The following is a 19440-nucleotide window of genomic DNA, read 5'->3' on the forward strand; positions in this document are numbered from 1 at the left end:
AGCAATACAATAAATATGCTCATTAATAAGTCACAATGTAGTTAAATGTTTATTCTTTTATTGAAAAGGGGTACTTATTTGTTACTTCAACAAGGTATAGGCGCCAATTTAGCACCTCCAGATTCAAGGGGGTGATAAATCAGCCCATGAACATCGTCAAGGTGCTAAATTAGAACCCCTCTGAGGAAAGGGGGTCCTTATTCAGGGCGTGGACACGGCCGCTGTGTTGATTTAGCATACCATTTCGTGACGTCAGGAGCGAGGGGTGCTAATTCAGGCGTACCTCTCCGTGTTTAGAAATTTCATAAGTTTCCCACATCTAAGGGAAAACACCAAATTTGTTTAGAAATTTGTAGTGAATAAAAGTACCATCAGTTTTCCACTTGGTCGAAATAACCAGTGTGTCTACTGCATCCCCAGAAATTAAATGCACAGCTCTTTTCTGTAGGACATCCCTTTAACTTTCAAATCCAAAATTACCCCACAAGGAAACATGTAATTTAAAAAAAACTGTGAATATTATAGCATAAAACCTAATACATTAGCATGTGCAATTCTATCATTTAAAGAATGTCGCATAAAGTCCCTTGGCCAAACTAGCAACAACACTGTTAATATGATTTGGACATTTGAAATTAGATTGCAAGGTGAATCTTGTGCGTTAAAATCGAGATCAGATAGGTTTATCTTTTTCACAACTATAGTTTAACTGTTACTTTTACTTTGTTATTTTAATATTTTTATGTAGGTTTAGTTCTCGTAACAGAGACCTTATAAGTTACAAACAACAATAAGTTTTTCTCTTTTTATTAAAATTGTTTAGTTTTTTTTTTAATAATAACCCCTAGGAAACTAATGAAACAACTTACTCTTTGTCATTGATACAGATTCCTCTTTGTCTATCCTATGCTTGTAGTTTCTGGCTATGGTTTTGGCCTAAGCCTGAGTTCACAGCAATTGTATTAGGTTAGGTTAATTAAGAGGGTTTTATTTGAAGTTTTTAATTGACATTTTGCTTACATGTATGGTAGTATAAGTGCAAAGAATTATACATTTTATTCTCACTATTTATTCAATAAGGATAGGTATTAGCAAGTACATTTCTTTCTACTTTGATAAATTTAATGTTACGATTTTTTTTTAAACTAGGCTCACATAACTAGAATCGGACATCAAATTATTAGATACCACAACTTATTCTCTTGTAATTATTCCAGCCTATAATTTTCATTTTTAATGGAGAGAAAAATTAAACTAAAGACACTAAATGTTCATATAACATGCAAAATATGCAGAGGCTACTTAGTTGATGCTACAACTGTAACTGAATGTCTTCATACATGTAAGTATCAAAACTGTTATTTAAGTTTTAATAGCTAATTTATAATCTATACTTATATAAATTAGTGCTACATTAGCACTTATTATCTGTTTAGCATTTATTATAGGACACTAATTTCAATGAATGTTTTCTTGTGTAAAACTCCTAGTGGATTTTTAACCTACTTTACATTAAGCTATTTGTTGTTTTCTCGGAAATTAAAGATTAAAGGCAAATCACGAATTTGACATTATCAACGTATTCTGCTCACTCTCCTGAACAAAAAAATATATATAGTATTAAGGGGGGCAAATGACAAATAACATGATTTTAAGGGGTATATTCATAACTAGTTAAGTTTTTAATGTTCTGTTTGTGTACTGTGTCTGGATAATCTGTTTACTTAAATATTATTTGCGGCTGGGACTGATAGCGCATCTGTTATCTGAGCGCTCCAGGGCATAACTCGGTGCTTCACAAGATATTGTGTATTGTAGGTTGGCGCAAAGTGAATGCGTGACAATTATGGATCAACCAATCCTAGTGAATTGTGTATGTTGGAATGTTTTGTCGGGCACGTAAAGAGTTTACGTTTGGACCGAAACGAGATTATTTCCTTTTTAATAGAACATAGAAATTTTAATAATGAGTGTATTTGTTCGTCGTGTGGTCGCATATTGTTTTTAAACTGGGACTTTTGACGTTTCGTTGCAATAGAAAAATTCGGAAAAGTAGTAAAAAAAGTTTTCGGCTTGGACAGGTTCCATTTTTGAAAGAACACGCTTAGACATAGAGACATATATTGGTTTGGTGACCACGTTGCTGCACTTAAAACCACAGAGACAACACGCTATATTTCGTTGGAGTTTGGTGTTTCTGCAAATTGTGTGGTGGACTGGTATTCTTTATTCCCCGAAGTGTATTTTCATCATATTTTAACAACATCGAAGAAAATTGGCGGTCCTCTGACAGTCGTTGAAATTGATGAGGCTAAATTTGGAAGGAGAAAATACAATCGCTGCAGAAGAATTCAGGGACAGTGGGTTTTTGGGGGAATCGAAAGGCAGAGCAGAAATTCCTTCCTTGTTCCTGTTGAACAACGCGATAAGGACACTCTGCTTGACATAATTAAAGAATGGGTTCTGCCAGTTACGACAATTTTTAGTGATGTTGGAAGGCCTACAACTGTCTCGGTGACGAGGGATTCAGACACCTCTCCGTAAATCATTCAATTAATTTTGTTGGCTCTGATACCGATGCACATATAAACACCATTGAGAGACACAAATCATGTTGTTAAGATATTCTGTTCATCCTCCTGAACAAAAATATATATATATGGTTTTAGGAGTTGCAAATGACATATATAACATGGTTTTAGGGGATATATTCATAAATAGTTGTTTTTAATATTTGGATGTTTTTTTTGTGTGCTGTGTGTCTTGATATCTGTGTACTTCTATGTTATCTGCAGCCGGAACTGAGCGTATCTGTTATCTGTCAAGGGGCTTTGGTCCAGTGCTTCACTAGATATCGTGTGCTGTAGTTTGGATCGAGTGAGTGCCTGTCTTAATCATGGATCAACCATCAGCTAGCTCAATGAATTTTTATTGCAGTGTGTCAGAGTGTTTTATCGGCCATGTTCAGAGTCTTATGCTTTAACCGAAACCAGATAACTGCTTTTTTAATAGAACATGGAATTTTTAACAGTGTGTGTGTGTTCATCGTGTGGGCAGGTTCCTTTTTTCAAAGAACGCAATCGGACATTGACATTTTGGTTTGGTGACGACGTTATTGCAACTGAAGCCACCGAGACAACGCTATATTTTATTGGAGTTTGGCATTCCTACATATTCATTGATGGACTTGTATTCTTTCTGCCGCGAAGTTTTTCTTTCATCATATTTCAACATCCTCGAAGAAAATTGGTGGTCCTCTGACAGTTGTTGAAATTGATCCATCAGTCAAGATTAGGCTGCTTTGGTTGCCAATTCTAAAAAATTAACTAAAAAGAAAACCAAAAGTATCAACCAGATTAGATATTTGTATTAAACCAATGCAGAATCACAATATGGTTTTAAGATGTTGTCTAGCATAAACAAACCAATAATTAAAAAAGGGCCCATTCATGTCTCCCTTCCTTTTCATTGCCGCCATCTTGTTTCTGCCGTCACGATCGTCATTTGCTACTGGCCTTTGGTCAGTCGTAGGTGGTTGCTCGACGAATGCAGATGTATTGTGACCTGTATTTTGTAGTTCAGTTTTAATGATTAGTGTTGTGTTTAGTTTGTATTAACTGCATGTTTTAGAGTTAGTGAAGTTGACACACAACATGGTGGTGATTCCTTACTTAGGCATGTCACAACGCTCTTGTATGATTTGTTTTTTTATAGCCTAGTTTGTAATTATGTGTTAGGTTAGTTATTTACCTGAAGAAGAGACCAGATTGCAGATCTCGAAACGTAGTGTTACTGATTTTTTTGTTTCACTGAATGATGGCAAATGTCCGGAAAAATCCTGTTTCCTTCGCAAAGGTACTGCCGCACTATTGGTTGGAGGCACTTGTGTCAGGCTGATAAGAACTTTATTCATGGAAGATCTAAATGAACAAAAAGATCTTTTATTTGGGTCAAATTCCTATGATTTCATTATCATTGTTATTCTTCATGCCCAAAGATGGCGTAACGGCTGACGTCAGCAGCAAGCAATGCGAAGATGATTCATGATCATAATGTTGAAAAGTGCCTCTGAAGCCTACACTGATGGCCAGGGGAATTTTCGATCGGTACTTTCCTGATCTCAGATTGTCCTGTTTCTCCAACATCATATCACGTTGGACGATCTGAGGTTGGGAAAGTACTGATCGGAAATGCCCTGGCCATCAGTGTGGGTTTTAGTGGTGCCGTGCCACCCCGCACTTCTGGTTAAAAAAAGATAAAAGTCCCTCCAGATAGTACCTAAATTCAAGCTTAGGTCATGTGTGCACTCATACACATGTAAATTTTGTCTCGGTTTACTTGCAACTTAGTAACATAATTTTATTAACAGCATGATGCTAATACCGAGATTGGATAAGCTGGTTACTACGGATGGTATATAACCACGGTAACAGGTTACATGAACTTAATACCTCAACATGTTATTTTTTAATAGGTTTATTGACAAATAAAAGTATTTCCCATCTCTAGTGGTCATTACTCAAATACCATTCACATGATATATTTGTTGTTAAAATTTAATGCTCTTTTCTTTTAATTTACATTACAAATCTGTCAACTTTTCCCTTAATTCATGTCATTAACGTAGGACTTTGCAGCCAATAGTAATGAAGTGATATCTACATTCATCATTCATGACCTCTTGAAATGCAGTACAATTATCAGCATGTAGATATACCTAAATTAGCTTGTATGGAAGAACAATGCTTTATGTGAAATTTCTGTACTTAATGAAATGTCTTATTTAAAACCATATTTTCAGTTTGCAAAAGCTGTCTGGTTAAACATCTGGAAGAGAATAATACCTGTCCATCATGCCAAATCGTAATTCACCAGTCACACCCCCTGCAGTATATAAGCTTCGACCGTACCATGCAGGACATTGTTTACAAATTGGTGCCAGACCTTCAAGACAGTAAGTACACTTGAAAATAGTGCATGTACACGTTAAACTTTGGTAAAACAAAGTTAACAAATTGCTTTCACAAATGTTTCAATGCAGTGTGAATCCGAAGACAGATATTAGTTACGACTGGCTGTGTAATTCTAAGAACTAAAACCATTTTTTTCTAGAGCATGATTTCTAAAGCGTTAGAAGATAAGGCCGTCCCATCAGAATTCCACCAATGTCTCATATATATTTTGTAAACTTGCATATATAACTGAGAATCCATGAAAGTTATGATATTTTAGAAGACTACTTTCTTAACCCTTTTCCTGCCGGCCATTTTTTTATCGTACCAGTCAAAATTGCCAAGGGGGAAAATCGCTGTTGTGCATTCATTTACAAAAAATGCTGTATCTTTTTTATTTTTCATTAGATTTGCATGAATTTTTACTTTATTTACTCGTATTTAAATGCTGTTTTTTAAATAATTAAAAAAAAATTTTAATTTGAAACAAACTCATTATTTAATTTTAAAAATTATGTAAATAAAAAATAAATAAAAAATAAAAATTGTGTTTGGCATCTGATAATTTATTTTTAAAATTATACTAAAATTTTGAGCATGATATCATTATAAACTAGAGCAATTGCTTAGAACATATACCAAATTTGAAGGTGCTACCTTGAAACATAGCTGCACTACGAGGATTTTCCCAAAACTGGTAGGCCTCCTCTAGGCCTACCAGTGGAAGTTGAAGGTAAACTTATCTGTGCCACATCCCCCTCACTATCTAATAACTCCTCATTATCTGATGGTAAGATAAAGTCAGGATCGTCATCAGTGTCATCCACATCACTTTGATTGTCATCAATAGCCCTAACACTAATATCAGAATCGTTCTCGGCATCTGAATCTGACAAATTCTGAAGGAAATCGTCACTCAGTTCGTCTTGCACTTGTACACCACCATTGATTAGACTGTTAATTATTGTTCCCTCACTCACAGGAGAGTTAGATGTAACTCTTTTACTCATTTTATCCTTGATCAACAAAAGTAACACTTCAAAAAACTTTCGATAACATTGTAAACAACAACAATGAACGAAGATTTCAGTAATCTAACCCGATCATCTGGTTTTGACAGCTGTCTAGGTAGTTTGTCAATTCTAGTCAAAGACGACGAAAATAGAAATCCAAAGTTCTTCAAATGGCTTCTTTCATTATTATCCTTTCCTCCTAAACAACCAAAATACCGAATATTTCGGTATTTGAACATAACAGTAGCCAGTAACAATAAAAAAAACAGACGTCCGACATATCGGACGTCGGCAGTAAAAGGGTTAAATGAAAAAAGTTGAATAAAACTCAAACTGGATATCAACTGAATTTCTAATTATTAAAGATAAAATTTTTGGTGCAACAAGAAGACACAACTTCTGAATTAAAACTACTCATTCAAAACAGGAAAAATTACGGTAAATTAGCTGAACACGATTTCTATCTCGTTTATTTAAAACTCTAATTTTTGTAAAACAATGTGGAGTATAATTTCAAAAATGAAATTGGAACAAACAATAATCTAAAATGAGTATTGTGATTAAAACACAATTATGTAAGATATTTAAGATGTAGTAGATCATTTAAATTAAGTTGTAAGAATTAACCAATTGTTATAAAAGCATGGTGAAAGTTAAACTATTCCTCTTTAAAACCTTTGTTACGCTATCAGCTCATTTTTGTGTCTAATAGTTGATTCTGAGAATTTTTTAATCCCAAGTTTCTGAGTGAAAAAAACACAAATAATATAATAACTTCATTTGATGACAAATAAATAGTCAGTAGGTTAGGATAAAATTCTAATACCAGAAATTATGATTGCGAACCAATTTTTGATCAAATATTTATGCTAATGCTAATGAGTATTAATTTATTTCTAGTGTATTTCCTGAACTGCTTAAAATGTAAAAGCAAGCCCTTATTTAAACAAAGGATTCTGAGATTACTATCCACAGACCACTGTCTTTTATGCCTTCTTTTCTTTATCAATGGATACTGGTTAATAATTCAGCATAAAATTGCATGCAATGGCCCGGGTGACAGCAAGTAATTAATAAACCTTTGTATTCTTTAGATAAGTTTTAAAATTAATGATAATCACTTACATTTCTCATTTATACTAGGGTACATCTAGTCTGGATCGGTTTAAGTCCTTTAAACCGATATGTCTGTTTTGTAAACCATGGAGAAGATGATTGCTATGTTTGTTTGGGAGGGATCTCTCGGAGCGCCCTCTACATCCAAACCAGCATGCTTACATTCCAGGACGATCATGTGACTCAGCCCTGCAATAATTGGTATGCAGGATTGTGAAGGCGCTAGCAGCGAAAGAAGTAGCCATAGGTGTCTTTCTGGACATAGGAGTAACTTTTGACAATACTCAGGCAATTATTGTCAATGCGGTCTCAAGTCGTGGTATTAATGGTAAATATGTGATTGGATAAAGGCCCTACTGACGGATAGGGGGGTTGTTACCACCACTCTAATGGGAACAAGCACCATTGCAAGGACTATGGGGGCTTGTTCCCAGGGTGGCGTCTTTTCTGTCCCCCTTTGTGTCTCCCTGTCTGTGGAACCTAGTTGTGGACAACCTGCTTGTGTTTTTGAACAGCAGTGGTGTCTTCACACAGGGATATGCAGATGACATTGCGATTCTTGTGAGTGGCAAGTTCAACACAACGTCACGGAATTGACCAATGCTGCTCTGAACATGGTGGGTAACTGCTGTGTTGGCATGGGCCTTAGTGTCAACCCCACAAAGGCTGCCGTGGTTGCCTTTACAAGAAGGCGTCAATTTGAGAATATTGATCCATTCTTATTGAGAGGCTCTTTCATCGAGATGAAGTTTGAGGTCAAGTATCTGTGTGTTATCCTTGATAGGATCCTGAATTGGGGACTCCATTTGGAAAGGGTCATCATCAGAGGGAAATGGTCTTTGATGCAATGCAGATATATGATAGGAGGACCTTGGGGACTTAAGCCAAGACTTTTGTATTGGCTTTATGTCTCCATGGTTAGACCATGCATGAATATTTGGGGCTGTCGTCTTGTGATAAAAAACGGATGGCTCGCCTTGCTTTCACTGAGGTTTTTTCAAGTGCACCGGACATGGCTCTAGCCTGCTGTCTCACCTCCTCCCCCTGGACATTGGTTCATTTGGGCTATGTCTAGGAGGAGTGCCTGAGTTTGGTCGACCTCGGGCTGTGACGGGGGCACTGCAAAATTAACATTCTGATTCAGGAGAATGTTTTGCACATAAAGATTTTCCTTTGACAAATCCTTCAGGATTGTTATACCTTCTAAGGAGACTTAGACAAGGGAAAGAAACCTCTTCCACCAACTGAGCTTGAATGTTTAACATCCAGATGGGTCTAAAACAAAAAGTGGCACACACGCTGAGATTATGGAATGAGACCATATATGGAGCTATTAGTCCCTATGGATCCTCATCCCGCAGTTTTTTAGTAGTAACTTTTAACTCAGTAGGTAACATAATTTTCAAAGCAAAAGTTCTGGTTGAATTATGTTGTAACTGACAATCTTAATCAAATGTGACTAAAGACAAAAAGATAATGATGCATTGCCACAATGACTTTTGCACCAAAATGTGATAAAACGACTCATTAAAATTTAAAAATAGTTGTCTTTTAGCTAAAACAGTTTTTGTAGGCTATCAGTAAGAATGATGTTGCTAGAATCTACTAGAATCCTAATAACTGTTTTCTGTGTCAGATGAGATCAAACGTGAGAGGGAATTCTATAGACTGAGAGGACTCCCTTGTCCAAAAGATATTCCGCCCAATGCTGGAGATGCTGAAGAGGAGAAACCAGTAGCAGACCAAGTGGCAGAGGTAGACTGTCATCGTATGGATGAGCAGGTAAAAATCTCTTCTGTACTGTATTGTGCTATTTTCATACAGACTAAACAGTGCGCATTATACTGTCTACTTACAGTTTAAAAAAGTATTGCCTGTAGTAACAGAAACAAACCTTGATGAAAATTAAATAACTTACAGAGTATAGAATTATATATCTTTTCTCAGCAAAACAAAACAAAAAATTATATTGCAATAATGCAGATGACAGATCAAACAAAGATTGGCAGATGATAATTACTGCTGATACAAAACTTACTGATAATTGTAATGGTAATGACTTTAATTAAATTGTGTTTTCGTAAATAATTTTGCTTGATAAAAAAAAACTATTCAGTTTAGTAGAGCATTATCTATAAAAAACCGTTTTCTCAAATACTTTAGAATAAAATTGACTTAGTAATTGGTATATAACATTCTATTTGAAAGAATCTTTACAATTCTCAGGTCAACATCGGTTTGGAGTGTATGGTTGCAAATCTGAAAACTCTGAAGAGGAAGTTCGTCAGGGTTTCGTCTCAAGCAACCATTACGCACTTGAAAAAATTCATTGCGAAAAAGGTTTTGGATGGAATGGACAAATACAAAGATGTAAGTGATCAATGGAAAACATTTTCATTTGACATTTTTCATGTAAAATGAGTTTATGTTATTATGCATTTAGTTTATGTGGCAAGATCAATCTATACAAGGAACCACCAGAGAGTGCAGTTGGCGGCGACCAATAGAATGGACTGGCCTGCGCGACGTTGCCACACAACTGCCGCTGCCGCACGGCACGGCTGGGGCATTGTGGCTGATAAACCGCTGCGCTGTCACAACTAACACTGATACTGAACATTTAAAACTTATCAGTATAATTGAAAAACAATATTTAAAATGCGTTGACAGTTTGCTATATTATATTTAAATTACTTGTATAGTTTATTAATGTTATTACAAACTAACTATCGATTAAAACAAACAAATCGTCCCGTCAGTTAGTCAGAGTAAAGTACTTGCTTATTTCCATACGATACAACAATCTTTTCAGTGATTTTAAACGATTACTAAACACACACAAAATTAATATACATGTTGCTTATATTGGACGTGCATGACGTGTTGCTTGATTAAAAATAATTAAAAAAAATATAACAATATAATCAATTTTAAAATTATTGAACAATTATATTTTTAAATTATGAAATAATCAAATTTTCCACTAAATAACTTTTAGGGCCTACTATTTTAAAATGAAATACGTTAAAAAGCATGATTGACTTAATAATATTCTTACCTTTGCACTTGTATATTATTTATTCGCTCTCAGGCGGCAATATCGTAGCCAAAACCTCGGAGTCTTCTTCATTTTCACCTTCTGCCTCACTGCTACTCGTGTCAGAATTGTCTGCTAAGTTTATAATTATTTGCTCTACAACACTTGTGCGGATACATTCCTTTTCAAAATCAGCTTGCTGCAAGGCTTCTGCGTGCTGAACTCTTGATTGCCAGTCTTCTTTAGTCACTTTGTCCAGAGCATCATGAACAAGTTTCTCAACGTCGGTTATTTTAAATGTCTTATTATTACGTGCTACCTCTCCCTTCACTTGAGCCCATACCATTACAATGGGATTGTACTGGCAGTGATAAGGAGGGAGCCTGACAACTGTATGTCCCATTTCATTGGCTAATACGTCGAGTTCATAAGTTTTTTTTTGGGTTTTATATGGGAGAACCCTCATTATAAGTTCTGGTTTCGTTTCTTTCATACAGTATTGTATGTTTTTTCGAGGCAGCCAATTTTGAATCTCTTCCTTTCTCCACGATGAATTTGGAATTTTCTCGGCGAGTACTGAGTGGTATGGAGCATTGTCCATAACGATGATCGAGCCTTCTTCCAAAATGCATAGCAATTTTTAAAACCATTTTCTAAACGATTCAGCGTTCATTTCATCGTGATAGTCCGAACTGGATGATGTCTTAGACCGAAAAACCCACTTACATTCTTGCAAAAACCCATCTTTTGCCGAACCGACATGACAAATTATTAATCTTCTACCTTTGCCGAGAGGAACCTTTAGTCCACCAGACTCAGTCGTATCCTGCCATATGTATTTTCGAGTATGGTTTTCATTAACCCATGTTTCATCGAGGTAATATATGGGCCTACAATCACCAGATTCTCTAAGCTCTTGCATAGTTCTCAAAAATTTTAAACGAGCCGCTATAATATCATTTCATTCCAATAAAAACTTTCTACCATCATTGGTTTTCTTATACCTGAAACCAACATGCCTTAATAATCTATTTGTTGAAGTTACCGATCCGTTGTAATCAAGTTTTTGTTTGAGATCCTGCGTGATTCTTTTTGATGTGGGAAATTCCCCTCTGTCGTAGTACGAAAGGACAGTTCGTCTCAAAACATCTTTTTCAAAGCCATCAAAGCCTGTTATTTTTTATTTTCGACTTCTTTGTTTTCCTGGCGTTGAAAACTTAATTTCTGATGATGAAGGTCAATCTTCTTCGGACAGCTTAGCTTCTTTACTTATTTTGTTAACGGTTCTTTCACTTACACCGCAGGCCTCAGCACACAGTTTACCACTTTGCTTAAAGTTTAGAGTTTCTCGGAAATTTGTCAACGACAGTTTTTTGAAAAAGTTGTAAACGTTGTAAATAATACGTCGTTCTCCAATACGTAGGGTTTTTCCACTACCGCTCTTACTTCCGGATGGCTGTGCACTTGAACAGACATCATCACACTCCATTTTGTCCAAATAAGGAATCACAATAACAAGTATATTACAATTTAATGACACTACACAGAAAATAATCGGTACACTTATAATAGCTACCAATAAACAACACTTAAAAACACGAAAACGTTCATCAACAGTAAAATTCAGCACAAAATAATATACGCGTACTGGAATTGAAGAGAATGCAGTATTTTCAACCGCCACTGATTAAGCGACAATAGGCACTGACTGACGGTCAGAGACCGGAAGGAGGAAGGGGCTGTTTCTTGGAAACAGTATGACTCATCCGTCTGGTATTACCACCACTGCTGGCTGGTGCGGCTTTTGTTTACAGGTATTTCACCCGTTTCCTCCACATTTTCACTCGTCTGACATCATCTATTATGTACTGTGTTCAAATTTCATTGGATGTTATAGAAAACTTTAGAATTTTATAAGAAAGTGCATTCATATTATAAAAATACTTGTGCTGTATGATTTTTCAACTATGGCCAGTTTAAATATTTAAATCACCCACGTGTGAAAACAATTTTACATAACACAGATTCAAGACTATTAATAGCCAGGTAGAAAAAATGCTTTCAAATGGTTATAAATTTATGAGAACCGAAGTGCGTAACAAAACCGTTGCGGCAACAATTCCCACCGTTATGTACTGAATAAGTATATTTATTGAAAAGAACATATATTTCAGATGTATTTGATAACTTTCTTACCAAATTGAAAATCCATTTAACATAACATGATTATACTATGCAAACATGTAATGCCTTATTATATATCAGTGATAATGGCATTATCTAACTGTTAAATACGGGAAATTAACGTTTTTGCGGTATTTTTATGTTTTCTTTTTAATTTATATTTCGGCTAAAGATTTTAATCCTACGATCTTCGTATATGAGTAATATAATACAATATTTATTTATTTCAATCCATTTAACTCAACATGGAAATAAGCTACAGAGATGTACTTTTTTTTTAAATGACCGTAAAATTACATTTTGTAATACGTAGTTAATTAATTCAAGACAGCTCTAACATTTCTTTCGAGCGTAACGGTTAAGTATTTTAAGAACGCTGGACTCGCGCGGCTTGTGGTTACAGCGGGGAACAAGTTTGGCAACGTCGCTCAGTTCTCGTTGGTCGCTCCAAGGCCACGGGCAAAATAGGCTCCTCCCTCAACTGCACTCTCTTGTGGTTTTTTGTATAATCATTCTTCAAATTACCTGTTGTAGTAAAGCCAGCAGTAACTCTTATTTACTTTTATTATGTATATTTATTTAAAAAAAAAATTATTTAATTTTCAACGTTATCTATAAATAATAACTTTATAATTTTAAATGAATTAATAATTTTAACTATTGTATTTTTAGAATATTTTAGGGACTTTGTATTTATAGGGGATTTGTAACTATAATTGATCCAGTAGAAGATCATGGTAATCGTTATGCTAACATCCAGTAGGTCTACAGCTAGTGTCAGCAGAGACTGTACTGGGCACTCTACACTCCTGGAAACTCCTTATAGTAGTAGTCAATACACTAGCCTTATAACACTATTGTCCAGTACAAGTAGTGGCTGTAGACTGTCAGGCACTCTCTACTACCAAAACAACCAACTATAGATAAACCACTCGCAAAATAACGTGCGCAGAAGCAAATAACTGAGCAGCCACATGCAGTAGAGGGCCCCGCTTCAGTGGTGGGGAGTGGGACAAGCATATCCTCGTATCTGTTTTATCAGCTGTGTGGATCGTGTTGTATTTGCACCATTTTTTTTATATGGTAGCTACTTATCTATTCTATAAGTAAATTGTACTTTTTTGTGTTGGCCTAAACAAGCGTATTCACACAATATTATTCATACAGTTCTGCTATTTTACTGTACAATAAAGTTTTGTTTATCTTGCTGTTGCTATGAGCGTACGTAGTGGCAGATACTGTATATATGATATCAGTTAAATAATGTAGACAGTTCAGAAGCTTTCTTGGCTGTCTATAGCTATAGTAAAGTTAGCTCCCTGTCCCTTTACATTGGAGTTATCAAGGTCTGGCATATTCATTTTTGTTAATTTAACGATGGCAAATGTCTGAATAAATCCTGTTAACTTAAAAATATTTTCCGTTGCCAAAAAACCCAACTTTACCAAACAGTAAAATAATATTTATTTTAGTGTTATTTACTTAGTTTATTTTTCTGGCATTACAATTTTTGTTGTTTTCAGATTGACATTTTGTGCAACAACGAGTTACTGGGAAAGGATCACACTCTCAAGTTTGTCTACGTTACAAGATGGAGGTTTCAGGAACCTCCCCTCCGACTGCAGTACAGGCCTAAGTTAGACTTGTGAGCTGACGCTAGGACTCAAGTGTTTCTTCTTTGTCTGTGCTCTGAAACCGTGATAATAGGTTAATTTTAATGTAATGTAAATTGTTTACGGGTTTCCTCAATGGTTAACTTTAGGTGTAAGAATTGAATATGTTTGATTACAGAACATAGAGAGTTGTTTAAAACATTTTATTATGTACATATTTTATATTTGTAATTTTGTAAGTGAAATCAATGTTTGTAAAGTCAAATTGTTTGAGAGTGTGAGCAAATTGTTTTGCAGATTGTGAGATGATATATTTGGACAACTGAATAATAAATGATAAAATTAATTATAAAGTAATGAGTCTTACTTATTTCCAAGGTGACTGACTATTGATTTACAAGTTTCCCTGTAAATTCCTGTTTAAAGTTCCCTGGTGTTTACAGTGAATTTTATACCAATGTTTTACTTATTTGGTTAAGTGGTAGAGAGGACTTTATAGTCCTAACTCCGCCTCTAATAAAGACATTTTTCATTTCATTTCAAATAAATACATTATAATTTATGTAATTTATGGATGTGTTAATTCTTGGTTCTACTATTTCTTGGGAAGATATCCAAAATAGGATTCTACAGGAAAGTGTTCCATCATCATTCAGGCTTAGTTGTGTCTAGTCATTTTGCATCAAGTACCTTTATTAGGAAATCAAAGAAAAAAAGTGTACAGTAATAAGTTAGGAGATTTTTTTAACACAATGTTGAGTTAACACTTTCACTGCAGACGTATTTTGATGGCGCATACTTTTACAGTAATAAAAATGCATTTAAATGTATTTGGACTTCGACATTGATAGCCAGTCGTTATTTCCATGTTTTTATTTCTTACTCTATGGATTGTGATCTATGAAATGTTGTTTGCAGTCATCTGCAATATTAGAAAAAAGTGGTTTTTTTATGAACTCGTCATTGTGTCAAGTTAGCCTTGTGTTGTTGTTCTGCTAATTCGTCGTCTGCATTTTTATTGTTTTGCTTGCTATTACTTTAGTTTAAAATGATTGTTTTGTGAGTAAATACAACGAATCGTGACAGCATTGAAGACAATCAAGTGCTAGAACAGTTACTCAGATTTTCTAGTTATAGTGAAAGTGATGATTTATTCCAAGATAACACAGATTTTAATTTTACTACCGATGGACTTCTTGGAGCTGCAAGTAAGTTTGATGACATTGTTTTTTTACTCAAATAACAAATATATACACAAATACAGCTCTTTGATGACTAAAAAACAATCAGTGTAGCAAGCGCAAAATTGCCATGTGCAAAGAACCGTGGTTAATAACCTTAGTGATATCTAGCTTTGAATTTTCTAAACTTATGGAAGCCCACTTATGAGATATTGTGGTGTGTGAGAACTTTCAACCTCAAGGACCACCCATATGCCTCGGAGATCAAATGTAATTGTAAGCTGATTAGGACCATTTGTCCTCCTTAGTGGTCACTTAGATCAGACAGGATATGCGTCTAAAGGCAAACATAAGGTAGCTTATCTACACCCAAGGACTATTTACAAACAAAGACGATGTTGTTATGCTCTGATAGTCATGGAAGAGACTTAAGTTGGAACATAAAATCAGTGTCAAAAAACTTTATGACAGTTGTAGGATTTGTAAGACCAGGAGGTAAAGCTGAACAGGTACTTAATAAAGAAAACATCTGTGATGGTATTAAGAGTAAAAGATGATATTCTAATTTTGTTATGTGGTACGAATGATGTAGCTGCCAATGAAGCACAAAAACTACTGACATATATTAAACAAACCCTGGATATGGTAGGTAAAAACAAGGTTATTGTGGTTGATGTACCCCATCGATATGACCTTAAAGCTTGGTCTTGTGTAAATAAAGAAGTTGAGAGAGTAAATAATGTTTTAGTGGAACTGAGTAGTGACTATACTAATGTATCACTGGTCAAGGCAAGCTATGCAGAAAGACATTTACACACCACGTCATGGGTTGCATTTCAACAAGAGAGGCAAGAGATGGATCGCTCAGGAAATCTGTGAGGCGGCTGGTATCTGTGCAGTGGGGGGTGGTGATGTTCAAACATCAAATAAGTCCTGACCGCCTGGACACACCTTCATATCTGGGCTCACCGCCTGCGGCTGATAGTGTTCAGCCCGGCACCGGACAACCTGCTTTTGAGTGTCAGAGGTCTGCCAGCTCCTGGAAGCTTACTGCCATCTAATGACCCCCCTGGTCCCTGGTGGCTCACCAGCGCCAAGTACTTCAACACCCTTATGAGTAATCAAGATGCAAATGGTTTGAGTTTTCATTCAGTGACTACAGACAGTTTTGTTTTTTCGGGAAACGACTTCCCCTCCAATACCATACTCTCAGTTACAAGTGGAAATGGGATCCCCACGAACCAAGGCCTTAGGGGAAAAGACTTTATAAATGTTCCTAATGCTGGGTTTAAGGTTGTGCATATTAACTTGCAATCTATTCGCAACAAGCTTGAAGACTTTACTCTCCTTCTACATGAACATGACTTTGATGTTGCCCTTGTCAATGAGCACTGGCTATCTCCACACGAGGTACCCCTGTACGTCCCTCAAGGCTACAAGTGGGCTGCTACCTACTGCCGACCTCAACAACACTATGGTGGTTGCTGCCGTGCTGGTTAAGGAAGACATTTGTGTTGCGGAATTGAATGTTGATGAGTTTTGTAAACCTGGTGTTTTCGAAGTTGCTACCGTTAAAATTAGAAAGTAAAGAACCAGTAATTTTAATATCACTGTATAGAACACCAAGTTCTAAATTATCAATGTTTTTAGAGGTACTTGAAAATTTTTTAAGTAAAGTTCTGGATTAATTCTGACCATGTTAAAGTAATTTTAGGGTCTGATTTTAATGTATGTACATTAAGTGATTCAAAGGAGAGTAGAATGCTCAGCAACTTGCTCAAGTCTTTTGACCTCCACTTAACAAATTTTACTCCTACTAGGGGGTAACTACTGCCTTGACAATCTGGCAACTAATATTAGATTACAGTCCAACATAGGCTGCTTTAAAGTATCTGACCATGATTTTATCTGGTTTAATACAGACGCCATAGTTGTAAGACAGCCTGAACATGTCCCAAAAAGAATTCGCTTTAGGCTGATGGGAAAAGGCAATATTGATCAATTTGTCAGTAGTTTAAATAATCTGAACTGGCTCAGATTGAGGTTGAAGATGCTGGTGCTGCCTTTGATCATTTTATGGATGTTGTATGTACTAACTTTAATATTTATTGTCCTTTAAAAAATATAAAAAGTAAATTTAATTAATGATAGAAGCAAGAAAACAAATAATAAATGGTTTACACCTGAACTAAATAGGGTTAGGAATACTATGATAAATTTGTACAATAGATATAAGTATACTAAGGATACTAGAGACAAAATTGTTATTTAAATTGTAGGGCAACTTATAGAAATCTTTATCAGGAGGGCTAAGTATAAGTATAATGAAAACCTGATCAATAATGCAACAAACAAGTGTCAAACTGCTTGGAAGGTAATTAAAGACGAAGTTGGTGTAAAGAAACAGCAACCTTCTTCAATTTCAACAGATACATTTAATGACTACTTTGTTAGTGTAGGTGAATCTGTTGCTAAGGATGGTCAAAACGGTAGTGGCAATCCTGTGAAGCATAGTCATATTGACTATATGAATAATGTCAACAAAATAAAATCTAATCCAGATGCTAGACAGGCCTGGGATCCAGCGTCAGAGGCAGAGGTGTTACATATAACTTATAACTTGAAAGGTTCTACTAGTCCAGGACTACTATGGTCTCTCAAACAAGATGATAAAGTGTATAATGCCAGCAATTGTATCTCCAGTTACATATCTAATAAATAAAATTTTAGATCAAGGAATATTTCCTGAAAGTTTAAAGTTACTAAAGTTATCCCAGTTCAAAAGAAGAAAGAATGTAGATGAACTTGCTATTTTAGACCAATTGCTTCTGGTACCAATTTTTTCTAAAAATTATTGAGCACTTTATCCAAAAGACGACTATATTCTGTTTTTCTAAAAAATAATTACTTTACGAATGCACAATTTTGGTTTTTTAGCTGGTAAGTCTACCATTGATGCAGTTGAAAAGGTTGTTACTGAAGTTCTTAAGGCTTTTGAAAAAAATTCTTTCTTGGCTTTGACTCTGTTAGATTTAAGAAAAGCTTTTGATATTATATCGCATAAAATACTGCTTAAAAAGCTCTCTAAGTATGGTGTAATGGGCAAAGAATTAAACCTTATACGTTCGTACCTTGTGAAACAGAAAACAGGTGGTTGTAATGGGGGATCAGGTGTCTCGTATGCGGGAAGTGGTTAGAGGTGTTCCCCAAGGGTCTGTTTTGGGGCCACTCCTATTTGTTCATTATGATTAATGATCTTCCATCCAACCTCCCCCATGAGTCTGTCCTCTTTGCAGATGATACATCAGCACTGGTTAAAGGTTACTCTCTGGATTATGTGAAACATGAATCTGCTCTATTAGTGGAAAGAGCTGGTGACTGGTTCTCAGCAAATGAGTTAATACTTAATGATGATAAGTCAGAACAAATCATCTTTAACATTAAGGAAAGTAGATAGAGAGTTAGTCAATCAGCCTGTCAAGTTGCTCGGTATTCATCTGGACTCAAAACTTAGTTGGCATTATCATACTGAGCAGCTAATTACTAAACTATCTAGAGTGTTATACTTATTGTTTAAGCTTAAGTATAATGTTGAATCTGATTGTTTGCGTATGGCCTATTTTGCATTTTTTTAATTGTCACTTGAACTATGGCATATTGCTATGGGGAAATAGTCCTGGAGCTAATGATGTATTTTTTATGCCAAAAAAGGGCAATTCGAGTTATGGCTGGTATAAGTCAGAATAGAAAGTTGTAAGCCATATTTTATTAGTTTTAAGATTTTAAACTGTACCTAGCTTGTATATATTGTGTAATTTATTATATGTTAAAAAACATTTATCTGATTTTGTTGAGCGCAATGTGTATCATAAGCCACTATACTAGGAACTGTGATAATCTTAATTTACCAAGTACCCGACTCCAAAAAGTGATAAAACAGTCATAAATATATGCAAATTTAAATTGTATAATAGTTTACCTGAATATGTAAAAAAATTACAGTGTTAAAGTATTCAAAACAATAATTACAAGTTTTTTGGTGAGGACTGCACCATATTCTATTGAAGATTTTTATCATTATTGTAGTTATGACAATTTGTATACTGCATAGTATATTTAGTATTAGTATGACAATGTCTATTGCTTGTAATATAGCCTAATGACAAATAAAGATTTGAATTTGAATTATTACAGAAAAATTTGCTGAATGAAGTAGAATGAAAACTGTATATAAATCGGCAAATACAACACTAAATAAATCAAATGGTACCATTTGATAAACTAAGTAGTCTGAAACTTATTTTCTTGGTAAAATGGTCCATCCCACTTAAATTGTAAGGTAAT

General features: G+C 35.1%; 1 protein-coding gene across 1 annotated transcript; it reads left to right on the forward strand.

Annotated features, from left to right (window-relative positions):
• The first annotated feature begins 919 nt into the window (after window positions 1–919).
• LOC124352782 (polycomb group RING finger protein 3) lies at window positions 920–14272 on the forward strand. Its single transcript, XM_046802452.1, has 5 exons — window positions 920–1342; window positions 4802–4954; window positions 8718–8863; window positions 9308–9451; window positions 13826–14272. The coding sequence occupies exons 1-5, from the start codon at window positions 1237–1239 to the stop codon at window positions 13949–13951; spliced, it is 675 nt and encodes a 224-aa protein (XP_046658408.1). The 5' UTR covers window positions 920–1236; the 3' UTR covers window positions 13952–14272.
• The last annotated feature ends 5168 nt before the right edge of the window (window positions 14273–19440 follow it).

Source organism: Homalodisca vitripennis, chromosome 1, assembly GCF_021130785.1.
Source record: "Homalodisca vitripennis isolate AUS2020 chromosome 1, UT_GWSS_2.1, whole genome shotgun sequence".
NCBI lineage: Eukaryota > Metazoa > Arthropoda > Insecta > Hemiptera > Cicadellidae > Homalodisca > Homalodisca vitripennis.